This window comes from Miscanthus floridulus, chromosome 18 (genome assembly GCF_019320115.1).
Source record: "Miscanthus floridulus cultivar M001 chromosome 18, ASM1932011v1, whole genome shotgun sequence".
Taxonomy (NCBI): domain Eukaryota; kingdom Viridiplantae; phylum Streptophyta; class Magnoliopsida; order Poales; family Poaceae; genus Miscanthus; species Miscanthus floridulus.
In genome coordinates, this window is record NC_089597.1 from 24,841,133 (window position 1) to 24,868,595 (window position 27,463).

General features: G+C 47.1%; 3 protein-coding genes across 6 annotated transcripts; 2 read left to right on the forward strand and 1 right to left on the reverse strand.

Annotated features, from left to right (window-relative positions):
• Nucleotides 1-201: 201 nt before the first annotated feature.
• On the forward strand, nt 202-7,174 carry LOC136521049 (protein-tyrosine sulfotransferase-like). Of its 2 annotated transcripts, none has more exons than XM_066514764.1 (12): nt 202-691; nt 1,180-1,354; nt 1,432-1,503; nt 2,148-2,436; nt 3,021-3,161; nt 4,022-4,126; nt 4,401-4,548; nt 5,331-5,383; nt 5,485-5,553; nt 5,691-5,810; nt 6,412-6,477; nt 6,877-7,174. In XM_066514764.1, the coding sequence occupies exons 1-12, from the start codon at nt 631-633 to the stop codon at nt 7,018-7,020; spliced, it is 1,443 nt and encodes a 480-aa protein (XP_066370861.1). In that variant the 5' UTR covers nt 202-630; the 3' UTR covers nt 7,021-7,174. The 2 variants fall into 2 exon arrangements, with proteins under 2 accessions (XP_066370861.1, XP_066370860.1); XM_066514763.1 differs by having other exon boundaries at nt 203-691; nt 6,313-6,477.
• Nucleotides 7,175-7,303: 129 nt separating this feature from the next.
• On the forward strand, nt 7,304-10,429 carry LOC136521050 (protein-tyrosine sulfotransferase-like). 3 transcript variants are annotated; one of them, XM_066514765.1, is made up of 5 exons: nt 7,304-8,100; nt 8,299-8,473; nt 8,552-8,623; nt 9,280-9,523; nt 10,097-10,429. In XM_066514765.1, exons 1-5 carry the CDS (start codon nt 8,025-8,027, stop codon nt 10,250-10,252), a joined length of 723 nt encoding a protein of 240 aa, XP_066370862.1. In that variant the 5' UTR covers nt 7,304-8,024; the 3' UTR covers nt 10,253-10,429. The 3 variants fall into 3 exon arrangements, with proteins under 3 accessions (XP_066370862.1, XP_066370863.1, XP_066370864.1); XM_066514766.1 differs by having other exon boundaries at nt 9,295-9,523; XM_066514767.1 differs by lacking the exon at nt 10,097-10,429 and adding an exon at nt 9,861-10,065.
• Nucleotides 10,430-11,057: 628 nt separating this feature from the next.
• On the reverse strand, nt 11,058-11,714 carry LOC136523499 (secreted RxLR effector protein 161-like). The gene has a single exon (XM_066517163.1). The coding sequence runs from the start codon at nt 11,712-11,714 to the stop codon at nt 11,058-11,060; it is 657 nt and encodes a 218-aa protein (XP_066373260.1).
• Between the last annotated feature and the right edge of the window lie 15,749 nt (nt 11,715-27,463).

Genomic DNA, 27,463 nt, shown 5'->3' on the forward strand with positions numbered 1-27,463 from the left:
AATCAAGCACACGCGTAGAAACCGATGGAAAATCCGCCGGCACGGCAAGATCCACCGCTTGCCGGCAGCGCGAAACTGACCGAAACCCATCCCACGGCACACAGCACGGCGCGGCGCAAGTGGCGAGGAAAACTGGCCTTTCCGCTGCGCTTTCCCACCACCGCCAACCCCCCCACTATTTACGCCCGGCTCGGCCCCGGCACGCCCTCCCCCGCCCCGAGAGCGACCGGCACTAGCGCTGAGTAGCGCTGGGCAGGGGCAGCCGCGCGTGCGAGCGAATAAACAACGCCGCGACGAGAAGAGAGCAGAGGGCGGGGCACCGGGCAGTGGGGGCTCGGAGGCCGAGGGAGGCGAGGAAAGCGGCGGGTGCCGGGCCGCCCGCGCCGGTGCCGAGGCCCTCACCGCCCTTCCGTCTGTCCCCCGCTTACTGCCACCGCCGCTGCCCGTTCGCGATCCTTCCGTTTCCGCTTCCTCTCCCCGCACCCCTTTTTAACGCCCCGCGTCGTCCTCCCTTCCGTCGCCGTTGCGTTCCGTGCCTGTCCTCGCGGGTTCTCCTCTCCCCCAATCGCTGCGCCAGGGCGCCGCTTTCGCCGCCGGATCTGGGCGCCGGACGGTGCCCCTGCCGAATCGATGGCGCGAGCGGCGCTCCGATTGGGCGCCCGCGCGCTCGCGCTCCTCATCCTCGTGTCAGGTGCGCCTGTCTCCTCAGCACCGTCTAAATTGTGCTTTGAGGCTGCGGTCGCCGTGTTGATCGAGCGATTCATTCGCTGGGACTATTTCGGCGTGGTGCGCTCGTTGAGCTAGGAAACATACTTGCTTCGGATTTTGCGATGTTTGCCCCCCTATCTCCTCAGATGAGAGTCCCTCGTCCATATTCAAGCTCCTACTTCTCAGCACACTCTAACCGATCCCCTAAAACTTTCCTACTGTGTCCCACTTATTAGGCTCACTTGTCAGCCTTGTAACAAGAGAGGAATGAGTAGGGGAGAGGACGAGGGACTCCTACATCTGGGGGTTTAGGAGAAAGGAATGAGAGTGCCTCATCCACCGCGGGGGGTGGGGGGACGAGGCTTCGGTTGGAGCTATGTTTTCAAGTCTCGAGCCCCTAAAAGAAGGATAGGAGACCAGATGAGAGCTTGGTTGGAGTTGCCTAATCACTCTTTCGTTCGGGTGATGCAGTGGCTCTGCTTCCATTTGTCACTTCCGACGATGGGTACAAACACTGCGAGGGTATCGTCAGGGGCTGGGCGGATTCCTCCACTGGGCACGAGAAGGACGGGGACAAACTGAGCCTCAAGGATTTGCTCTTCTTCCTCCACATTCCTAGGACTGGAGGCCGCACCTACTTTCACTGGTACATTCGCTGGACTGGACATCAGTTTGGTTCACAGTAATCTATGGTGTATCCCGCTGATGTTTCATGCCTTGCAGCTTCCTCAAAAAGCTGTATACAAATGCGCAGGAATGCCCGCGTTCTTACGACAAGCTACGGTTCGACCCAAGGTGAGGAAAGTTAGCTCTCAACTTTGCTCAACTACACCATCATGTCGATTGGGCAAAATTCAACAAATGTTATCTGTTTCATGAGCACCTCATCTTAGTTCTGAATCATAGCACTGTTCTGGTGAACTGTCTGAATTAGTTAAAAAATGAGTGTTTCCTTCAAATTCTGTGTGCCATCTGCCCTGCTGTTTTAATTAATTAATTTGTGTCCTTTATGAAAATATTTCTTTGAAAATACTCGCTCTAACAAAATTATCTTCTATTTTACAAATTTAGATCACGAACCAAATAATTTAAATGTAATCTATGGCTTACTACATTTCTGTCTAGTGAAATAATGTTCTTAGTGCTTACCTGACCAGGAATGTGAAAGTTGTTAACATGGATGGTCTCCCAGTATGCTAATTACCGCATCCTAGGATATGCATAGCAATTACATCTTCAAATTGTTAACTGGCATTTTACATAGATGTCGTGACCTGTCTATGGGTCATGCCAACAAATATGTAGGTAGTGAAGGAGCACTTTTTTAATTGTCGTTCCTTATGAAGCAACTGTCAGTGTTTGTCCCCATGAGTTCATTTCCAAGATTTTTTCTTAAGATAATTTGCTGACAACTAATGACATTTTGGTATTCTTATCAGCCATCCAGATTGCAAGCTGGTTGTTAGTCATGATGACTATAGCTTAACTTCCAAGCTGCCAAGGGAGAGAACTTCTGTTGTAACAATACTAAGGAACCCAGTTGATCGTGTATTTAGCACATATGAGTTCTCAGTGGAAGTTGCAGCTAGATTCCTTGTGCACCCAAACTTAACTTCTGCAAAGTTAATGACTACCCGTGTGTTAACAAAGTCTCGTGCTGTCAGTACTTTGGACATCTGGCCTTGGAAGTACTTGGTTCCATGGATGAGGGAAGATCTGTTTGCCAGGGTATGCCTATCCACTTCAGTTCAACCTTTGGTTTAGATTTGTACTTTATAGAATTATAGTGGCTGAAAGTACTCAGTAACATATGGTGGATATGCTTGTGGGCTCATATTGCAGCTGTTCAAATGCAATAGTTTTGACAAAATGCTGTCAAGATACTTTATTTTCTAAAACATGTACCTTATATTTTGGGACCTTGTGCTTTATATTCAACATTTAATTGAATCTTTGATAGATATCTATATCCGATATTAACCAAACCAAACACCAATTGTAATAGATATAAATCAATTGATCCACTTTGTATTTTCCTTAAATTGGTAGAGAGCTCTGTATATTACAGTTTCCCTACCATCCATAGTATTCCATGACAGTGATTCAACATCCTAGTTTTGTCAGAAGGTTCCAAGTGTGACCCCCCTTGAGCTTCAATAATAGTTACACTTCTTGTCATATTTGATTTGAACAACCAAGAGCATAGATTCTAAATTATCTTGGAACTAATAAACTTATAAGTTATAAATTACAACTACGATTCTTCCATTGCCTTAGAATGTTCCTTCAATGGCTATACTGTAACTTTACAGAGAGATGCCAGGGGGAATGACACAGTTCATAGTAGTAAGAAGGTCAATGCATATGATGTGGAGGATATGGTTATGCCGTTACATCAGTACATCAATGATCCAGTTGCCCATGAAATCATTCATAATGGTGCTACCTTTCAGGTATGGTGACGTGTCATTTTTGTATATATCAACTTCTGTTGTACTATCCTGTATGGTTGTACTATCCTGTATGGTTTTATTTGTTTACTGTCTCTGTTCTAACTGTGTATTGGGAACTGTAAACTGTCCTCCATCCATTTTCTCTGGCCTCCCTCAACATTGATATTTTCCATTGTAACAAATTATACAATAACATTTGCTGCAGTATTGATTTGCGATTTTCATCCACTTTGTCAATTTTCCATATTTTGATTATTTTCAAAAGATGATCATTTACATTTTAGATCTGTGATGAAGTACATATCTTGCTACTATTTTTCATGAAATATGTGATCATTCCCTACTTGAACAACCTGGATAGCTCATGCGATACAGCTGGACAATAAAAAACAGATGCATGCATGCTTACTATGACTTTTTTTTACTGATATGATATATCCACCACCACAGTTAAACCTCTACTTCATCACCGTGTGTTCTCAAACAATGACAAGTTCAGCAGTTCTATTATATGCATATACATTTTCCTACAGAACCTCAGGATCTTTATAAGAATAATTGGGAGAAAAACCTTTGTGGAAAGATTGAGCAGAATAATAGTGTTTTTTTTCCCATACCAATTTCCCAGTACACATTGTCTTGACAAACTGATCAATTTGTATATTCACTGTTCAGTAATTTTGTTGCAAATCTGTACCAGTACTGTGTTTTGTCTCATGTGTATTTGTGTTATACTACTGTATTATATCTTCTCACACAAGCAAAACTGTATTAAACATCTGGCTGCAGGTGATTTCCCAGCCAGCTTTAACGATCTGGTTTTGCTAATTTGTTTATGTGTACTCATATTACCTTGGCAGATTACTGGGTTAACGAACAATTCATACTTTGATGGAGCACATGAGGTTCGGCATTGTGTCAGAAAGCATCCAGATCTTGGTCGTATTGTGCTTGAAGTTGCTAAGGTATATACCAAAGATGAATGTCGTGAAAGGTTTTTGTTGTGCATTCCAATGGCCAAAGCATGTGATACATCATTCATTAACTATATTCTCCTGCATGCAAAACATCACTGTGTTGACTATACAGTAATGCAGAAGGGACTTAAACAGTAGGTAAATGCATTATGACAATAACATTTACTAAAACAAATACATCCATTCAGTATACGAAGGCGGGTCTGGAGTTTTTTTTTATATACTTCCCTCCCTAAAGTAATACCATGATATTTTATTACAGAATAGGCTGGACCAGATGCTATATGTAGGACTTACGGAGGACCATGAAGAATCAGCGAGGTTTTTTGCTTATATGGTAGGAGCACAGGTGCTTTCACAATCTGGGACATTGAATTTAGATCTCAAGGAAGATGTGCCCAGTGAGACTGGTAATACACATTGCAATCTGGTGGTCCTAACTTATTATTGTGTCTTCAGTAGTTGCATTTATGTTATTTTAGACCAATGGCCAACAGCTCAACTTTATCTTTTATTGATTATTGAACTGAATGATAGTACAGCGATGTTTTGATGAGACAATTCCCTAACAAATTAGCAATGCATCACTGCAATTGTCGAAACCCAAGCATAGATTCATGCATCAATACGGAGATATCGTATGTGCATCCCTAATCAAAATGAATGTGAGTTTGAACCAGCATAACATTCAGCAAAAGTACAGACTAGTGGAATGAAGCTGCTCATCAACCACTTAATGCATAAGCAGCACTCTAACTGTGGCTGGTGTAGCATTTGAAGTAGCAACTTGTGGTTTTGTGCATGATTTGCTGCGCTAAAAATATTAGGGCAAATCTGAAAAAAGGTGACTTGAAGAAATAACTTAACATTAAGCCAGGAAGGCTATGAAAGAAAGTGACTTGAAGAAATAATTACACAAAGAAATCTTATGTTTATTCTGGGTATATGATTCCTGGTGCAAGCGGTAGAGTCTTACCGCCTGTGACCGGAAGGTCCCGGGTTCGAGTCGCGGTCTCCTCGCATTGCACAGGCGAGGGTAAGGCTTGCCACTGACACCCTTCCCCAGACCCCGCACAGAGCGGGAGCTCTCTGCACTGGGTACGCGCTTTTTTATATGATTCTCCATATTCTTTTGATACAGTTTTGGCAACTCAAAGATGATAAATGAGGATCTAATCTCTACTGTTCACAGACTCTCACCCATCCATGGTGGAGCCCGATGATGAAGAAACAAATGAACATCTGGTATGAGGGTGGTTATAAACCTTATAATTGCGCTGTTTAGTTTTGCGTGATTATATAGTAGAATCTGTACACTCCATCTCATATTTATGTTCTCTTGATAGAATAGCACGCATGGTTGGCAAAATAATGAAGCCCTGAACTCTACCAACGACGAACATGGAAAAGGAAATGTAATACACTACTTGAAGGACTCAATTATTTGTGTAGAGTGTTCTTTCTTTTATTTCCGTTTTCTTTTTGCGAAACCTTGTGTAGAGTTTTCTGTTATTAGCCTGTGATCACAATGCTAGTTTATTCCTGATGCCAGGTGACTGTTGGTAAACTGATGGAAGCTTATGAAACTTGCATCGCCAAACTTCGGAAGTCTCAATCTAGCCGTCGTAAAATATCCCTAAAGAAAGTTCAGGAAGCAAACTTTTCAAAAGAGGTAACGACCAAACATTGAACATTGCTTTTGATTCATTTTGTATTTTGCGAGTACAGAAATCTGCATCGTATGTACCTGATTCCCTTGTCTATATCGATATCAAATACAAATTGAAGCTCAGAAAAAGGAAATAGGGATACAAATGCTAAGGCTTATGTGCTCAAAACTTCACAACCATTCATGTGCTTATATTTTTGTCATAACTAAAACAGCAAAAATAATTGGAAATTTCTGATGGTGTTTCTAGCTTATGTGGATACCCAATTTCTTTCCTCTCTATCAATATCAAGTACACACTGAGGCCATGAAAAAAGAAATAGAGATATAATTGCTAAGGCTGATGTGCTCAAAACTTCACAATCATTCATGTGCTTATCTTTTTGTCATAATGGAACACTCAAATAATAGGTGGAAATTTCTGCTTGTTTCTATCTTATATTATATGTTTGAGTCCTTTCACATTAGAATGTTTCAGCAATGACATAGGAAGTTCTGTTTGCAGGCACGGAAGCTGGTACCTGAGGCAATTTTGAAACAAATTATCTCGTTGAATAGCCTTGACATGGAACTTTATGATCATGCTAAGAAAATTTTTACCCAGGAACATCTGATGCTAAAAGCTCAGCAATCCATGGTGGGGCAGCACAGACAGTTGGCAGAACAAAAGGTTTATTCAAACTCAAAGAACACTAGTTATGCGGTTCATTTTAGTTTGACAAGCTTTTCCTGCCAGAATTAAGAATCTCAGTGATGTGTGGTGGACATGGGTGAGGTCCAGAGGGTGTACCATGGCTAACCATGCTAATTTTTGAAATACAATCTAGTCAAATTTGACAAATAAGGGAGCCTGCTTCATATCAACAGTCATCAAGTGCTTGAATATGTTAGTTTTACAATTTACTTGACATAACATTAACATCACATGTGCTACTATTCGATGCATGCACACATGCCAGGGATGAAACACGATAAGATGAACCATTCTCGTATGCGGTGGAACTGTGGAAATGAAGAATTGTACTTCTGCTATTAGGAAGCCTCATGTGCTTTGCCTTATCTCTTTCAGGAGGGCTGGATCAGCATAATCTGCAGCGACGGGATTTGCTCGCCTTGGATGGTGGTCTTGCTTGGTCTAGGGATCACCACGATCATAGTTTTGGTCACATCTGCTGTAACGACGAGAAAAAGAACGTCTAAACTTAAGGTTTAAATAGAATTCATGAGGCAGTCTCTAGATTTTGATGTACAGTCTGATGATGCCCCCAGACATTACCCTATGCATTCTTTGGGGCAGAGGTGTTATCATCCACAGAATCATCGTGTATACTCGTGCGGTCGTACCGGTGCCAGACAATTTGAGATGCCGCGTTGGTAGTGTGTTCACAAGTATAGATAACTTGTAAAGTACAGTAGTATAGGATGGACTCACCCTGAATTGTGGGACTCATTACATGTGACAGTCCTGTAATGGGTGCTCACCGGCGACGGGCGTCACCCGCGCCATCCCTGGGCCTCTGGTCCGACGCAACGGCCACGGCCCACGGGCGGTTGTCGGGATGCTATCATGCTACAGACTGGTGAAGCGGCGGCGAGGATACATGCAAGACCGAAGAGAGGCACGGGGAGAAAGTCGTCGCCTGTTTTGGTGTGGGGGTGGTGGCCACGGGAGGAGCTTTTGGCACAGGGAGTCAGGGAAGCGGCGGCTTCAGCTTTGGGTAGCGACCATGGGCTCTAGGAGGCATAGCTTCAGGCGCCCATGGGCCTCGGGCAATGCCGACCGTATCAAGACTGAACCACGAGACAAAAAGGTAGGGTGCGCGCAGGAAGGTTTGAGCCGTTGGATCCGGGGCGGGGGTGGTGCCAGAGCTCGGAGCTGCACGATTTTGGTGTGGAGGTGCTTCGGTGAGAAGCCTAGGCTAGCCATGGAGAGGCGCGTGTTGGTTAGCTCTCTGGCGAGCGGCTCGAGAAGGCCGGTGGCGCTAGAGCGCACGGCCGGTCGGCGTAGACGAGAACTCGAGGAAAACAATGGAAAATCCGCTGGCACGGTAAGATCCGGCACTAAGAAGTAAGAACAAATATAATTCCTCTGGCCGAGGGCCGAGGCCGGCAGCGCGAAACAGACCAAAACCCATCCCACGGCACGGGACGGCGCGGCGCTTTCCCACCAGGTCACCACCGCTGCTGCCGCTGCCAAGTGCCAAACCCCCACTCTTTATGCCCGCCTCGGCCTCGGCGGCTCGGCCCCGGCCGAATCGAGCCCGCGCGCTCGCGCTCCTCGTCCTCGTGTCAGGTGCGCCCGCCTCCCTCTCGGCTGTCTCCTCGCCACGTCTGAATTCTGCTTTGCGGTTGCTGACGCCGTGTTGATCGAGCGATTCATTCGCTGGCACTGTTTCGGCGCGGTGCGCTCGTTGAGCTGGGAAACATACTTGCCTCGGATTTTTGCGTCGTTTGTGAACTAATTGAACGCTCGTTCGTTCGGGTGATGCAGTGGCTCTGCTTCCGCTTGTCAGTTCCGACGATGGGTACAAACACTGCGAGGGTGTTGTCAGGGGCTGGGCGGATTCCTCCGCTGGGCGCGAGGAGGACGGGGACAGACTGAGCCTCAAGGATTTGCTCTTCTTCCTCCACATTCCTAGGACTGGAGGTCGCGCCTACTCTCGCTGGTACATTCGCTGGACTGGACATCAGTTTGGTTCACAGTAATCTAAGGTGTATCCCGCTGATGTTTCATGCCTGGGCAGCTTCCTCAAAAAGCTGTATACAAATGCGCAGCAATGCCCGCGTTCCTACGACAAGCTACGGTTCGACCCAAGGTGAGGAAAGTTAGCTCTCTACTTTGTTCAACTGCATCATCATGTCCATTGGGCAATTCGACAAACCATATCTGTTTCTTGAGCACCTCATCTGAGTTCTGATTAGTAGCACTGTTCTGTGAGCTGTCTGAATTTGTTAAAAAAAAATGAACGTCTTCTTCGAATTCCTGGGTGCCATCTGCCCTGCTGTTTTAATTAGTTAATTTCATGGCCTTTATGAAAAAAGTGCTTTGGGAATACCCCTCTAGGAAAATTATCTTTTATTTTACAAATTGTGATCATAAACCAAAGAATTTAAATGCAATCTATATGGTTTACTGCATTTCGGTCTAATGAAATAATGTTCTTAGTGCTTACCTGACCAGGAATGTGAAAGTTGTTAACATGGGTGGTATCCCAGTATGCTAATTACTGCATTCTAGTATATGCATAGCAACTACATCTTCAAATTGTTAACTGACATTTTACATGGATGTCGTGGCCTGTCTATGGGTCATGCCAAGTTGCCAACAAATATGTAGGTAGTGAAGGAGCACTTTTTAATTGTTGTTCCTTGTGAAGTAACTATCAGTGTTTGTCTCATGAGTTCAGTTCCAAGATTTTTTCTTAAGATAATTTGCTTACAATTTCTAATGATATTTTGGTATTCTTATCAGCCATCCTGATTGCAGGCTGGTTGTTAGTCATGATGACTATAGCTTAACTTCCAAGTTGCCAAGGGAGAGAACTTCTGTTGTAACAATACTAAGGAACCCAGTTGATCGTGTATTTAGCACATATGAGTTCTCAGTTGAAGTTGCAGCTAGATTCCTTGTGCACCCAAACTTAACTATCAGTACTTTGGACACCTGGCCTTGGAAGTACTTGGTTCCTTGGATGAGAGAAGATCTGTTTGCCAGGGTATGCCTATCCACTTCAGTTCAACCTTTGGTTTAGATTCGTACTTTATTGTGTCAGAAAGTACTCAGTAACATATGGTGGATATGATTATGGGCTCAAAGTTGACAAAATGCTGTCAAGATACTTAATTTTCTAAAATATGGACCTTATATTTTGGGACCTTGTGCTTTATATTCAACATTGAATTGGATGTTTGATAGATATCAGTATCTGGTATTAACCAAACCAAACACCAATTGTAATAGAGATAAATCAGTTGATCCACTGGATTTTCCTTAAATTCGTAGAGATCGAGCTCTGTATATTACAGTTTCCCTACCATCCATTTACTTTTTAGGTGTTACAGGACAGTGATTCAACATCCTAGTTCCGTCAGAGGAGGGTTCCAAGTGTGACCCCATGAGCTTCAATAGCAGTTACACTTCCATACTTTTTCTTGGCATATTTAATTTGAACAACCAGGAGCATAGATTCCAAATTATCTTGGAACTAATGAACTTATAGATCACAACTATGATTCTTCCATTGCCTGTATTAGAATATTCCTTCAATGACTATACTGTAACTGTCCAGAGAGATGCCAGGGGGATTGACCAAGTTCATAGTAGTAAGAAGGTCAAGGCATATGCATATGATGTGGAGGATATGGTTATGCCGTTACATCAGTACACCAGTGATCCAGTTGCCCATGAAATCATTCATAATGGTGCTACCTTTCAGGTATGGTGACGTGTCAGTTTTGTATATATCAACTTCTGTTGTACTATCCTGTATGGTTTTATTTGTTTACTCTCTCTGTTCTAACTGTGTATTGGGAACTGTAAACTGTCCTCCATCCATTTTCTCTGGCCTCCCTCAACATTGATATTTTCCATTGTAACAAATTATGCAATAACATTTGCTGTAGTATTGATTTGTGATTTCCGTCCACTTTGTCAATTTTCCATATTTTGATTATTTTCTAGAGATCATCTACATTTTAGATCTGTAATGAAGTACATATCTTGCTACTATTTTTCATGAAATATGTGATCATTCCCAGGGTTTTTAATTTCGGTATCGCAAAAAATTTCGGCCACCACCGAAATTACTGAATTTCGTGAAATTTGGCCTAAATTTCGCCGAAATTTATTTAGAGATTAGCACAAGAAGTATGTTTTTTCTAAAAAAAGTTTAGTATAAACAAATATTAGTATGATTTATGACTACACATCTATTGAATAGAAGAATATGCAATATAAACAATAGAAAAATATAAGTTTAGAGTTATATAACACATGTATTAAACCCCACTAGAATGTTATTGTAGAGAGATAGGGAAACACCACACACTCTCTTAGGGGGGTGACCTTTCATATATATAGCCCAATGGGGCTTGGAGTACACATATCCAGATACAATGTATACAGGACTATACATGTCTAATACCCGCCCGCAGTCGCAGCGGGAGGATCTCGGACGCAAAGACTGGACCTAGAGTCAGTGAACAAATGTACAGGTAAGCCTTTGGTCATGATGCCCGCGAACTGATGAGTCAAAGGGACATGGAGCACCCGAACCTGTCCCAAGGCAAGTCGCGGACAAAGTGAATGTCGATCTTGATGTGCTTTGTGCGACGATGGTGGACAGGATTAGCGGTCATATAGACGGCGCTAACATTGTCAAAGTCGACGACGGTCGCAGAAGCAATGGGTGCGTGGAGCTCCTGGAGTAGTTGACGAAGCCAACAACACTCGGTCACGACATGAGCAACCGCGCGGTACTCAGCCTCAACGCTGGAACGGGACACCGTCGTCTGGCGCTTGGAGGACCAAGAGACCAGGTTGTCACCGAGGAAGACGCAGTAGCCGGACGTAGAGCGCCTGGAGTCTGGATAGCCCGCCCAGTTCGCGTCGGAGTACGCGGTGAGGGAGTTGACCCGCCCGGAGCTGAGGTGGAGACCGGTGGACAAAGTACCCTTCACGTAGCATAGGATGCGCTTGATCAACGCGAAATGAGGCTCGCGGGGATCATGCCTGAAGAGGCACACCTGCTGGACCGCGTAGGCGAGCTCGGGACGGGTGAGCGTCAGGTACTGTAGGGCGCCGGCAAGACTCCAGTACTGGGAAGGATCAGCGACTGGAGCTCCGTCGGTGGCTGAGAGCTTGGCACGAGCGTCAACCGGTGTGGTGGTAGGGTGACACTCGGCCATGCCCGCCCGCTGTAGAAGATCCATAGCGTACTGGCGCTGGGAGAGGAACAGACCCTCTGGCGAGCGCGTGACGCAGATGCCAAGGAAGTGTGCAGGTCGCCGAGATCTGTCATGGCAAACTCGGAGTGAAGACGCGCCATGATGCATTGCAGGAGGTCGGCCGAGGACGCCATAAGGATGATGTCGTCGAAGTACAGGAGCAGGTAGGTGGTAGCATCCCCCTCTTTGAGCACAAAGAGGGACGTGTCGGAGACGGACTCGACGAAGCCAAGCAGCCAGAGATAGGCTGCGAAATGCTGGTACCAGGCCCGAGGAGCTTGTTTCAGGCCATATAGAGACCGCTGTAGAAGACAAACATCGTCGCTATGAGCAGGGTCGACGAAGCCTGGAGGCTGCTGGCAGTACACGGTCTCCGCCAAATGACCGTGAAGAAAGGCATTCTTCACGTCAAGCTAGTGGATCGGCCAGGATCGTGAAGCAGCAATGCTGAGGACAACGCGTATCGTGGCAGGCTTTACGACGGGGCTGAACATCTCGTTGTAGTCGATGCCGTGGCACTGAGAAAATCCACGAACCACCCAACGCGCCTTGTGGCGGGCTAGGGAACCGTCCGAGTGGAATTTATGTTTGAAAATCCACTTGCCCATCACAACATTGGCGCCAGGAGGACGAGGAACGAGGCACCATGTCCCGTTAGCAACGAGCGCCTTGTACTCGTCAGCCATGGCAGCCCTCCACTGAGGGTCGGCCAAGGCACTCCGGTAATTCGCCGGTACCGGCGAGATGACGGAGTGAGTGGCGGAGAAGCCGTAGCGCTGTACCAGACGAAGAGTGTTGGTCTATGACTGGGTAACCATCCGGTAGGCCGACGACGTAGGTGTTGGTGCAGGGGCCAGCATGACCGGTGTCAGAGCAAGCTGCTCGGGCGGCGGCGGTGTAGGTTGCTCGGCCGCTGGTGGTGGTGCGGGCTGGTCGACCGCTGGCTCCGTCGCAGAGGCCCAGGGACGCCGACTGTATGTCAGGTGGAAGTCCCGGGCCAGTGGAGCAGGGGTGGCCGCTGGTGGAGGCGGTGTGGCCGCCGGTGGAGCAGGGGTGGCAGCCACACAGGCCCACGGAGAAGAATAGCGGGGTCATCCAGCAACTCCACCAGGACCACCTGAGTAGGTAGCGGTCGCTCAATGTCTGCGTGCGACGGAGCGGCCGCAGGGAGGCGCGTCGGCACAGTACCTGCAAGCAAGAAATCCAGGTTGCTCTCGTCAAATACAACGTGGCATGAGATGATGATGCACCGGGTCGACAGATTGAGACAGCGGTACCCCTTGTGCGAGGAGGGATAGCCAAGAAAGACACAGCTGTCGAACGAGGGGGAAGCTTGTGGCGAGCTGTGGCGGTGAAGTTGGAGTAATAGAGACACCCAAAAACACGAAGATGGGAGTAATCAGGTGTCTTGTTGTAGAGTAGAGCATATGGGATGGCATTGCGAACGGTGGAGCATGGGCGCCGGTTCAGCAGGTACGTCGCTATGGCGAGCGCCTCAACCCAGTAAGGTGCTGGCATGTGCGCATGAATGAGCACAGTGCGGTTGATATTGTTTAGTGTGCGAAGAATGCGTTTGGCCTTGCCATTTTGTGGAGAAGTATATGGACACGAGAGGCGTAAATGAATACCATGGGAGGCAAATAAAGTCTGGATGGTATTGTTTACGAACTCGGTGCCATTATCAGCCTGGATGGATTTAATAGTGAGGCTGAACTGTGTGGAGACAGTTGCAAAAATTGGTGATGTGTGCTGGTTATCGGCGTGGATGGATTTGATTGCGAGGCTGAACTGTGTGGAGACAGTTGCAAAAATTGGTGATGTGGGCTGCAACCTTAGATTTGCGAACGAAGGGAAAAGTTCAACAAAAATGGGTAAAATCATCGAGCAAAACGAGGTAATATTGATAACCCGAGATACTAGCAACATGGGATGTCCACACGTCACAATGAACAAGTTCAAAAGGAATAGAGCTAAATGAACTAGAGTTTGATAAGGGCAGCCACACATGTTTGCCAAGTTGACACGAATGACATAGATGATGCTCTACTTTATTACAACTGATGGACTCATTATGGCAAAGAATGTCAATGGTGGCGGAGTTGGGATGACCAACATGGTGATACCAGAGGTCGGTGGAGATGGCGAGGCTGGCGTGCGGAGCGAAAGGTGCAGCGGGGATGGTGTAAAGGTCGCCAGCTCTATTGCAGCAAAGCATCATGCGTCGGGTCAGGATATCCTTGACAAAAAAACCAAGAGCATCAAATTCGATAGAATAGTTATCCCAGGTGAACTGACGAACTGAAAGCAGGTTGTGCACTAGAGATGGAACAACTAGAACATTATCAAGAGGGAAATTTGACACGGGGGTTTGAAGGATAGACTCTCCACGACATGAAATAGGAAGATTTTGACCATTACCAACGGTAATGAAGGAGTGAGAGGAAGGATGGCGGGAAACGAGTATACCATCCGAGGAGCTCATGTGGGAAGAAGCACCGAAGTCTAACACCTAGGGATTCTGATCCTGGAGGTTGAGCTAGTTGAGCGCGGTGACTAGGCTAGCATGGTTCCACATAGGAGCCGGCCAGGAGACCTGGAGCGGCGCGAAGGTTGTGGGAGGCTGCACGGGCGAGAAGGCCATGTGAGCCTGAGGTGGCGCACCGGCTACACCACAACACCAAGATTGGTGATGGACGATCTGACGCTAAAAGTGGATACAACGATAGACGATCTATCGCTAAAAAGTTATAGCGATAAACTTGTCTAGGCGGTGTAAGTGTTGTCGCTAAATACCTTTAGCGACAGACAACACTTTTACCGATAGATCATATGTTGCCCTGAATACTTATAGCAAGCAAGTAATATATGTCCATCTTGCATTAGCAATGTTTACTTACATAGATCCAGCAGTCATGGAAGAACAGTCGGAACAGAGCGGCGCCATTGCTGCAATTGGCGTTTAGGGAACACTCCCTTGTTCATGGTGAGCTCAATGTGGCTGCAGTTCTTGGCATCGGTGCCCAGCAGGCAGAACCGCAGAAGCCACAAGGGGTAGGCAGGGAGGTCGCAAGTGGCAGATCTGTTGGCTGCAGGCGGCTGTAGGCAGCAGGGGCAGAGCCGATCAGCTGGGGCGGTTGCCAGTTGAGCGCTATGTGCTACGGCACGGTCGGTGAGAGGAGGGCCAGGCCGTCCCTAGCCCTGGCTGTGGCCGCTGCCCGCCGAGGAGCCGGGGTTCTCGCTCGGCTCGCCGGCTTGCCACCACGCCGAACTGCCGGAGGGCGAAGGCAGCCAGGCGAGAGGTCAGAGGCTAGAGGGTCTAAGCGATGAAGGCGGGGTCTTGCGGATTCGTCCACTAGAGCAGGGGCTCGCTGCGTGCAGGCGAGCTGCTACCCACTGACGTCAGGGTCAGGGATGACTCTCCGCCGGCTCCAAGCGCTGCCGACCCCTCTTGCCATGACATCCCCGCCAGGACGCCCCCTCTAGCGACAAAAGGGGTCAGTGGTGCGGATGCCAACCTCTCTCCCAGCACCATGACTCTCGGGGACTGCTCAACCGCGTCCCCCTCCATCCGACCCATGCCAGACGCTCTCGCTTGGGCCGCCGATGGCATGGGTCACGACGGTGCCTCAGGCGATCCTACGGTTGTGCCCGGCTGTGACCCATCTGTCACGGCCACCGCCACCTCCACCTGCATCAGTGGGGTCACGACCGGCTGCGTCGTGCCTACCATGGTCAACTCCACGAGCGCGGTCGGCAGCCCTATCCGCCCCACCATCGACAGCGGTATCGTGGCTATCACCAGCTGCTCCACAACCTCCGAAGGTGCCCCTTGAATGCCCACGTATGCCCATCTCGCCGAGGGCACATGTGCCATCATGGGCGGCACCTGATCAGCCAGCAACACGGTCACACTAGTGCCACTCTTACCAAAAATAGGCATGACACCAGCCGACAGTCGCCGCCCGATTGGAGGGCGATGCTCTTCTTCACCACCAGCGCCAAAGGATTTCGATGCCTGCTGACGCTACAAAGGACAAAAAACATAAGTCACGATGAAATCTGACTAAAATAGGAAAAAATAGAGGAATTGATAACTCACCTCAGCGCCGTCGGGTGGTAGATGCGTTTGGGGGACGAACACCCTGACCCTTGCCCTGCCTCATCGGAATGAGGCCATTTTGAGCCCTCCCCCTGCTCCTGGGTAGAGGGGCTCGCCCCTGGCAGCTCCTGGGGCACATTAGCGGAATGCCCCGCTCGCCTTGGCTCTTGAGGCGCGATGGTGGAGCCGCCCGCCTCCGCTGGCACCTCGGGTGCGACAGCAGACCCGCTCGCCTCTATTGGCTCCTGGGGCAGGTCGACGGTACGTCCTGCCTCCACTGGCTTCCTAGACATCCCCTCCCCTCCATAGAATGGGAAGGGTCCCAACGCCTACAAGGACGAACCGATCCATGTGCTAGATCCTGTTGGGATTGCGATGCTGTAGCTCGATCTTGTAGAAGTGCAGCAGCCCTCGGAGGAATTTGTGGGCGGGGGTCACAAGCCACGCTCGTGGAAGTGGGCGAACGACACCACGTAGCCATCGGGTGGCGACAGCAAATCCTCATCGTCAGGTAGTAACCACTCCTCGACCGAGGTCCGCGCGCTGAGAAGACCGCGATGGACGAGGCCCTCCATGCGTTGGAAGGTGATGTCAGAACGGCACCACGGATCCATTGGAGGTGGGGGCGGATGGATGCGAGCTCAACGGCGGAGGAGATGCGGAGGCAGGAAACCTAAGTGTTGGCGGCGGTAGCATGGCTGTGGAGGTAAGGATGCAGGCGTGTGTATGAAACATGGAGGGCCAACCCTTTGGTTTTATAGGGGCGACAGGTGCGAGTAAACCAACCGCCCACCTAGATCTCCATGCCTGCCATGACCTGTCACCACATCTTGTCATGGGGCATGCACACGCAACCTATGGCTGTCCCCTTGAAAAATGCGCCAGACGTTTTGCCTCCCTGAATGGGCCACGACCCGTCACAGGTAAGAGGGATACAGAGCTAAAGACGCTCCTACGGCTCGTCTAGGCCTAGGATTTCAAGGGTTGGCCCACCAATAGGTTTGACAACTGCTCCGGGCACCTTTAGACTGAGGGGTGGAAAGGGATGGGCCCCCTAGCGACTAGTACTCAGGCGCACGAGCGTCGTGGGCATCCCGGCCCACGTTCGAGTCTCGGTCGGATACTATCCATGGTTTTTCCTCGAAGAAAGGCAGAGAGCCCTCGGGACCAGTCGGATGGACCTAAGAACTATATGGATTGACTGCTAAGAATCTGGAGTTGGTCACCAGTTGACCCAAGCCGGACCCCCGCAGATGGGATGTCAGGGCCCCACTTGGACTATCCCGTTAATAGCTCACCGAGCACCACAATTCGTCCATAGGGGAAAATCATGGCATGGCTTAGTCCTTCTATTTTTATCAGAAAAAACGCTTGAGGGAAGACGGTCACAAAGACGAGCCAACCCTCGACCGGACCCCTGCTATGGGCGGGGGCTCGAGGAAAGTTGGACTCGCAAGGAGACTGAACACACAGTCGTAGAATGACATACCCCTGTAGGGGTTGGAATCAGGAAAGTCCTTTTTTGACCCACCAAATCTCATGGCTATACCCTCGAGGGGTCCGATCACGATGAAAGGGAATCATCGTCCCCAGGACACGCCGTGGGCGACAAAAGAAGGCCAAGGCCCTCAGAGTTCTCCCATTCAGAAAAGCCTCCGAAGGAGTATTCTACTCCTTCGTAGGCTCGGGGGCTACTGTCGAGGACCAATACTAGGGTACCTGAAGAGGAGGAGCTAATGGTCATCAACATTGATTCATTCGAGCAGTCAAGAGCGTGACTATAGCTCCAACTGACCCCCAGGTGCATGGGATCCGCCTCGCCCGACCTCTGGGGGCGGGCTCTACCTCGCCCGACCCTAAGGCCGTGGGCTCTGCCTTGCTCGACCCTTGGGTTTGTGCTCTGCCTCGCCCAACCCTGAGGCCACAGGCTCCGCCTCGCCCAATGGGGATCCATACCACCGCCAACCACTCTAGGTCCAAGCGTATGGGCCTGGGTCAAAACTCTACCACTAGGGAAGAGACTGGCATGTCTCGATGTAACCCATGGCCATAATAGGCCATACCTGAGGGTTCACATCAAGAACAGTGTCGGGCATGCCAGTGCTATTCTGCCTAACCCTTGTACGAATGATGACAGGCGCGTCAGTTCACCACGACGTCCGTTGGGACGGGATGGAATGCCATGACCGGCAGAAGACGCCTGCTCATGGTGCTAGTGACGAATAGGGCTGTGACATGGAGCTATCCCTATTGACATCTACAAGATCGGTAGGACCTGCATGAAGGTGAAGAAGGACCCGACGATCCTAAAGGCCTTCTTCTCTCTCTCGTTCTTCTCTTTTCCTTTGCAGTAACCCATGCTTTCCCTTGGCCTATAAAAGAGAAAGCAGGGCGTCCCATGAAGGGAATCCAATTCAATCTGATCCGATCTAATCAGATTGACCCATCGAGACCCAATCCAGATCAACACAAGAGAACTACACGAACACATGGCTGAGCAGCAATCGAGCTCTCAGCACGCATTCACTCCTTTCACCAGAGACTTGGGATCCTTTCCCTCTCTCACCTGTTTGTAACCCCTACTACAAACTTTCAGTGCTAGTAACACGAGTAATAGCGATGAACTGAACATAGGGACTTTCTACCCGAACCAGTATAAACCTCATGTCCTCTAAGCACACCATCCGAGCCAGACGCGCAATACTAGAAATTTACTCATCGGTGGTAACTCGAAACAACGACACCATGAAACAACTGATCTTCTCAATAGTTGACATGTGCCCGAGGTGCTCTTTCTTTCAACCTTGCATCCCGCATAATCTGAGTCAAAGTAACTAACTAGCTCAAACTTTGCTTCTTTGGGATACCACAAATCAATATTTTGTGTATGCTTCAAGTACCTTAATATTCTCTTTGTAGTCTTCAAATGACTTTCTCTTGGTGAGGCTTGAAATTTTGCACACATGCACACATTAAACATGACATCTAGCCTTGATGCGGTCACATAGAGTAGGCTTCCAATCATAGACCGATACAACTTTTGATCCACCATATTGCCACTTGCATCACTATCCAAATTGCCATTTGTTCCCATTGGTGCATTTATGGCCTTTGCTTCATTCATGCCAAACTTCTTGAGCATATCTTTGATGTACTTGCCTTGACTTACAAATGTACCATTCTTTAATTGCTTGATTTGAAGACCAAGGAAGTAACTCAACTCTCTAATTATGAACATCTCAAACTCATTTGCCATTATTTTTTTCAAATTCTTCACAAAAGTCTTGATTGGTTGATCCAAATATGATATCATCAACATAGATTTACAACACAAACAAGTCATTTCCAATCTTCTTTGTGAAAAGAGTGGTGTTAACCTTGCCCATCATGAAACCTTTAGAGAGTAGGAAGTCCCTCAACCTCTCATACCATGCTCTAGGTGCTTGCTTCAAGCTATACAATGCCTTCTTCAACTTGTACACATGGTTGGGTTTCTTATCATCTTTAAAACCCGGAGGTTGCTCAATATAAACTTCTTCATTGATGTAGCCATTAAGAAATGCACTCTTGACATCCATTTGATAGAGGTTGATGTTGTGGACACAAGTATAGACTAGCAAGATTCTAATTGCTTCTAATCTAGCAACCGGGGCATATGTTTCTTCAAAGTCAAGACCTCAACTTGTGTATAGCCTTGTGCTACCAACCTTGCTTTGTTCCTTACTACTATCAAATTTTGATCTTGCATTGAAATCAACCAAGTATAGATTCTCATATCTAAAGCCTTTGAAGATCAAATTAGAGCCATCTATACTTTTGATCTCTACATCATCTACTCCAAATATGCATTTGAATCCAAGATCACACAATTGAGCCATGGATAGTAAATTGATGTTCAAGCTCTCAACTAGCAACACATTGGAAATGCTCATGTTATTGGATATTACAATCTTACCAAGCCCTTTGACTTTGCCTTTGTCATTGTCACCAAATATGATACTATCATAGCCATTATTGCCATTGGTATTGATTGAGATGAACATTCTTGCGTCACCGGTCATGTGTTGAGTGCACCCACTATCAAGAACCCAATGCCTTCCTCCGGCTTTATAATTGACCTACAAAAGAAGATCAATTCTTTTTAGGTACCCAAACTTGCTTGGGTCCTTGAAGGTTAGTTACTAAGCTCTTTGGCACCCAAATGGCTTTTTTCTTTGAGCCCATCCATGGTGCACCAATAAACTTTGTCTTCACACCATTAGTATCCTTAGTAAGCACATAGAAAGAATCAAGCTTAATTGAGGATACATTGGCTTGAAACTTTTTTCATGCACTTTTGCTCTACATGACCAACTTACTTCACACCATGAGGTAGAAGTAGATGTGCTACAAGAATGGTTAGTAGGAGTGTTGATGCAAAAGTGGATCTGCAAACACAAAGGGCTAATACTCGAATCGATATCCAAGGCGTGCCAGTCGATTTGACCTATTAATCAACAAGGATGAAGATACGAGCACTTTGGTCCTGACAACAGCGATACGCCTGGAAGTCACGGCCAAGAGGTACTCACGCGGAACTCGAGGATCGCCGAAGGTCGCACTGAAGCGATGCAGCTCGCCGAATCAATGAGAACTCGTAAAGAGAAAATAATGCAAATTGACGAAGTCGCCGAAAAGTAAGTAGATGCAAATGGTAGTAAAAATTGGTTTTGATATTGATTGATATATCTAATTACATTGCCTCTCACTCCATATTTATACCCTGATCTAAAGAGACACAACCAAACACAACTAGGACACCAAGCCCATATCTAAGGAAACACGTGACTCTTACATGAATCATACTCTAACAAATATAGAAAAGGAAATCAACTCCTATCTATTTCCCTGTCCGCCTCAATTACGATGGAAATCTCACCGTCCTCCTTCCCATCGGCATACCCCCTGTTTCATCGGCAGTAGTCCTCAAGTCTTCCTTCATTAGCATACTCCTTGTTTCATCGGCAGTAGTCCTCAAGTCTTCCTTCATCGGCATACTCCCTGTTTCATCAGCAATAGTCTTCAAGCCTCCCTTCATCAGCATCGACAATGACACCTTCAACCTCATCGGCAACGCCCGAGTCTAAATCAACCTCTCCATCGACCATCACCAGCTATCGGCAACCATCTTTACAAGCTGGCTTTCATCGGCTATCAAGTATACAGTAACTTTCCCCTTGCCGATTAGTCCACTCCGATCATTTTGACATGTGCAAAAAACGGTGTCAACAAGGAGCAACAATGATAGTCTTATAGAATGATCCATCAATTATATCACAAGTTAAACCTTTGTCACATGTTACAACATGCTCTTTCTCATTTTGCTCAATAAGTAAAGAGGAATGAGCCTTTTTAAGCTTCTTGTGAGCCTTGCCAAGCTTCTCATGGGCTTCCTCTAGCCTCTCATGAGATGCATTGAGCTCATCAAAGGCTTGTTTAAGAGCTTTTAGTTCCTTACGCAAGTCTATGCATTTTCTTCTCTTAATGTCAAAATGTTCTTTAGCATCTTCTAACATGTCAATTAGTTCATCTTTAGTGGGTTCATCATCATTGTCACTTTCACTTTCATTATCATGTTCCTCATCACATTCATCATCACAAACATGTACCTTAGTGGCCTTAGCCATGAAGCATGATGGACTGTCGAAGAGAGAGGGCTTCTCATTGATAGCAAGGCTTGCAAGAGGCTTCTTTTTGGTGGTCTTGTCATCATTATTATCATCATCATCACTTAAGGAAGCATCACTATCCCAAGTGACCACATATGAACCACCCTTCTTCGTCTTGAAGGTCATCTTGTCTTTCTTCTCTTTCTTTTCCTTCTTGTCCTTCTTCTTGCTCTCCTTGTCATCATCATCATCATTGTCGCCATTGTATGGACATTGAGCAACAAGATGATCCTTGCTTCCACACTTGAAGCACCTTCTTAATTCTTCCTTGTTCTTGGATTAAGATTTCTTCCTTCTAGCATGATAGCCCTTCTTCACCATGAACTTGCCAAATCTCTTCACAAAGAGAGTCATCTTCTCATCATCATCATCATCATCCTAAGAGAATGAGCCTCCATCTTCACTTGATGTGTCTTGCTTGGCCTTGCCCTTGGATGATGTGGCTTTGAATGCCACACTCTTCTTATCATCCTTCTTCTCATCTTTCCTTCTTCTCATCTTTCTTCTTTTTTCTTCTTTCTCATCATCATCTCTATATGCATCATCGGTCATGATATCTCCTAAGATTTGGTTTGGTGTTATTGTGTCCAAACCGGTCATCACTAGCGAGGTGACCAACATGCCAAATCTTGTGGGTAAGCATCTCAAGAACTTATGAGAAAAGTCCTTGTCCTCCACTTTCTCACCAAGTGCTTTGAAATCATTGACAAGCACCTCCATTCGATGGAACATGTCCGACACCCTCTCATCTTCCTTCATCTTGAAGCTAGCAAACTTCTCCTTGAGAATGTATGCCTTTGCACCCTTTATTGCATGTTCCCTCAAATGATTCTTCCAACTTCTTCCATACCACATGAGTCATCTAAATGTTTTTTATTTACGCCTTGTTAGTTTCACCCCAAATTCCCAAAAAGTGCTACAGTACCTATCACATCGAATGTTTGCGGCCCGTGCATGGAGCATTAAATATAGATGAAAAAAAACTAATTACACAGTTTGGTGGGAAATTACGAGACGAACGTTTTGAGCCTAATTAGTCCATGATTGAACACTAATTGCTAAATAAAAATGAAAGTGCTACAGTAGCCCCAAATTCCAACTTCCTGAAACTAAACACGCACTTACTCAAAAGTTCTCTCATCAATAGCATCATGAATAACACTAAGAGCAATATCATTGTTTTGGAGTAGCACTTCTTTGGCCTTGGTGGGATTCTCTGAATCGGCTATCTCAATTTTGGTCTCCACCACCTTTCACACCTTTCTATTGATTGACATTGATTGACTTGATGTGTGTGGTCACTTTAGACTTCCAATATGGATAATTTATGCCATTAAATTGGGGTGACTTCTTGGTGTCGTTGATTTGAGCCATTTTGACACCGAAGGTTGTTAAGCCTCAAATCACAGTGACCATGGCTCTGGTACCACTTGAAAGGTCTTGATGGCTAGAGAGGGGGGGGTGAATAGCCTATTAAAAATTTCTACAACAACACTTAGCAAAGATGTTAGACAATTAAATGATGAAGCGAGTGTTGCGCTAGCCTACTAAAAATACAAGCCACCTACCACAATTCTAGTGACTACAATCTCTAAGAACACAATGGCTAAGTTACTACACTAAGTTAGTGTGCTCTCAAAGGCTAACTAAAGAGCCACACTAACCACTAGACCCGACACAAGCTTGCTCTCAAAACTAATTACATGAAAGAGCGAAGTAACACTAGAAATGTAAATGCAAGGTAGGGGATGTGATGATTATACCGCCGCATCGAGGATAGAGCCAATCACAATATGATGGAGCCAATCAATCACAATCAATCAATGAATACCAAGAAAACCTCGGACAAGGTGACACATGATTTTTTACCGAGGTTCACTTGCTTGCCAGCAAGCTAGTCCTCGTTGTGGAGATTCACTCACTTAGAGGTTCATGCGCTAATTGGCATCACACGCCAAACCCGCAACCGGGTGCCGCACAACCAACACAAGATAAGGATCACACAAGCCACAAGCAATCCACTAGGGTTGCCTTTGGCGCTCTGCCAGGGAAGGCACAAGAACCCCTCACAATCACAATGATCGGAGCCGGAGATAATCACCTTTCTCCGCTCGACGATCCATCAATCATCGGGCCATCTAGGTGTCGGAAAACACCAAGAGTAACAACTCCACCAGCCCAAATCGCCCAGCTAGTGCCACAAGATGCTAGAACACTAAGCAATGCGCTAGAGGCTCTCCAATCTCACTCAAGATGATGAAATCACGTGTGCAAGTGAGTGGAGTGGTGTGCTCAGCTCTCAAAGGGTGTATGCAGCTGTTAGATATGCCAAGATAGTGGCCAAGGCCGGCCACTAGCTCTATTTATAACCCCACAAGCAAATAGAGCCGTTACCCATTTGGAGCAGCTTTCTGTGAGGGCACCAAACACGGCGGTGCCTGGCACCAGACATGGCGATGCCTCTTCAAATGGTCACTTTCCAACGGCTAAAAACTAGCTGTTGGGGCACCGGACAGGACAAATCATCAATGGTTTTAATTCCCTGCACAAGATCCTGGTCAGCACCAAGTCTAATCAGCTGGGCATGAGCGAGTCCTTCAGCATGAGCTTTTACCTCCTCGGCCCTATTGTGATTAGAGCGAACTGATATCTTCATCTCTTCAATATTCTCTGAGAGCTTCTGCTTATCTCTATGGAGGGCTGATCAAGGCAATTAGAGAAAGTCAGACAAATGAAGAACAGAGAAATAAGACATAAGAGGAAACAAAGCATATAAGAACTCGGGATACCTTCACACTCCTCGAGCCTATCAGATTTCCCAGATGACTCTTGCAAGGCGTCCACGGCATCATCCCTCCTCTGCTCCGCCTCAATGACTTGCGCGTGGAGAGCCCTCTTAGAAGGTTGGCGCCCTTGGCGCTCAGCATCTAGCTCCACCTCCTTACTAGCCAGCTCCGCCTTCAGCTGGCTCAATTCAAAGAACAGCTTCTTCTCAGTCTCACTCGAGCCAAATAAGCTAGAGTGATCCCGAGAGAAAGACTTCTCCCATAGAAAAAGGAAGAAAATGAGAAAAAGAAGCAAAAGAAGCTGGATCACCAAAAAGAAGAAGATGCCTACCTGAAGCTGTTCTCCAAAAGAAGCCGCCCTAGCCGAGAGGCCCTCCCAAGCCGTAGTCAGCTTTGACGGATGATGGGTGGCATCGAACTCCAACACCACATCGTCCTCCAGACGCTGATTACTTGAAAATTGGACAACAGGAAGGAGAGATGGCAAAGAAGTGGAAACCACAACCAAAACCGTATCCTGCATAGTAGAGACCTCAGCTGCCGTCGCAGCCGGGTTCTCTACCACAGTCACAACCGCCTCGAGGTGGGGTGACTCCATAGCGACTGGCTCAACCTTGGTCACCGTTTCTCCCATCGCCGCCTCGTTAACCGTACGCTCTGAATCTTGGGACCTAGAGAGCGGAGGAGCACCAACCAACTGAGATGAAGTCGGTTGGGGATTGGGAGAGGAAGTCAATGACGATCCACAAAGCATAAAAGAAGTCATCAAAGAAGGACCAAGGTCAAAAGGCAAAAGAATAACAAACAAGTCAGAAAAGGCTTACTTGCCACTCCTCCTCTTCATGCCAATTTTCCCAAGCCAACCAGAAGACTTGGGCGGGGGCATGGGGACTGAAAAAATATCAGTACCAGACTGCTCCAGATCCGGCAAGACTGGCACTTGAGTTCCTGTAGAACTCTGACTCGACCCACGCTTACTGCCAAAGACAAAAAGAAGATGTGTCATCAAAAGAACTCGGGACAATGCAAGATAAGAATGGATAGGCACTCTAACTGCTCACCGATGAGTAACGAGGGCCGCACTATCGTCTTCGTCCTCATCCTCGAGAATCTCCACTGCAATGCTATCTGAAGAGAAAGAAGTACTCGAGTAAAGATATGTACGGGAAAATCAAAGGAAAATAAGGAACATTGATACGCTCACCTAGGAGCATGATACCTATGACTCGAGTACCTGGATGAGTACTCGGAGGACAAGGCTTCTTTGTAGCGGACGCGCTAGCGGAAGTATCATCCGCCCGCGCCCTCTTGCTGGTGGAACGAGGAGCTTGAGGAACTGGGAGAGGCACATACTCAACAAAAGGATTGAGTTCTCTAAGAGAAACACCAGGAAGAACAGTAATGGTTCGAGACTTACTAACTCTTGAGGCTCTAGCCGAGCTCCCATCGACCACCACCCCAACAGGATTGTCCTCAGTAGGAAGCGGGGGCAAATAATCAAAAATTCGCCCCAAGTGCTACAGATAACCAAACAACAAGATTGAGCAGAAGAAACAAAGAAGAAAACTACTCACGAAGAAATAACAAAAACAACTTACAGAAGGGGGCAGATTCATAGCGGTGTACTCCTTGACTTGGAGAGGAGCAACACTCGCATCCTTCAAGATTTTACGGAGGCATCCCAAGACCTCCTCCGTCAGCTCCTGCGTAGGAACCATCCGGGATGGGTCCTCTGCTTTGGCATACCTAAGGCCACACCTCTCCCTCGCCTTCAGAGGAAACTGGCCACGATACCGAAGCCAATCAAGCCCTGCTGCTTCAAGACCTTGATCCGCTCAAGGAAAGGCTTGATCTTCTTGAGGTCTTCTAATGACAGAGGCAGCTTCTCCCAATGGTCATTCACAACTGGACTGGCATCCGAATGCACTATGAGGGGAGGGGCCATGTTCCCGACATAAAACCACTCGGATCGCTAGTCCTTAACTGACCAGGTTGTACTCGAAGAACTCTTTCTGCTTACTTTAGCGAAATTGGATACCACAACCACCCAGGACAGAAGTACTATCACTCTGGGGGTGTGGTTTCAAACGTAAGAGGTAGCAGAATAAGGAGATAGAAGGGAGGATTCCAAGAAAGGTTTCACAAAAATGAACAAACACAGAAGGATGAAGAACTGCATTGGAGGTCAGATGGTTTAAAGAAATATCAAAATACCGAAGGAATTGGTGGAGAAAAGGAGACGCTAGGAGGTAGAGTCCAGCACGGATGAAAGATACGAAGAGAACGATCTCACCAGGACCAAGGGAAGGAACCCGGTGCTCACCTGGAGTCTTCCACTCAGCAAGACCCTAATCCTGGATCAAGCCATTGCTGACCAACTCCCTCAGCTGATCCTCCGTGGTGCTCGGAGCGGGCCAGACCTTCTCCGTGGCCCTCATGGTGACGAATTCTTGGTTCTCGATCACCTGGAGCACCTCCTCGTCCAATAAGATGGCCTTCGACTGGCTAGATGAACCTCTCTTCTTGCCCATACACTAGATGGTGCTCTCCTCTCAGAAAACAAGACGGCGACAGCGCGTGAGCAGTGGCAGCACACGAATGGCGGCGGCGGTAGCGGCCGAGCTCTGAGAGGGGATTAGGGTTTGGGAGACCGATGGCGGAAGGCAAAGAGCAAGTGAAGAGAAAAAGAAGGGAAAGAAATCATTTTGATAACAATAAAAATGTGGCCCAAATGGCCCATTAAGCTAACGGATCATTTCCACCTTTTGCGCATTGAATGTAGGGCATGACCGAAGCGACAGATGGCACACCTTTTCACAACAGAACAGTGCAACGGACAGATTTTAGACTTATCCATCCACATGGTACTATTGCCGACTAGTTTCAGCACGCACTACTCAGTAAAAACTTAGCAATTACAATATAGACAAAGAATCTTCACAAACAATTCGAAAACCATTCAGAAGTACTCGGGTGGACGCAGAAGATAGCGACTCCAGGGAACAAGACTTTTTATTATCAATATCTTCAAGGGATGTAGGATTACAGATCTTGCAAGACCCAACGAACTCGGTACTACGACGAACAAGGTAGCAACAAGGAACCCGACAAAACTCA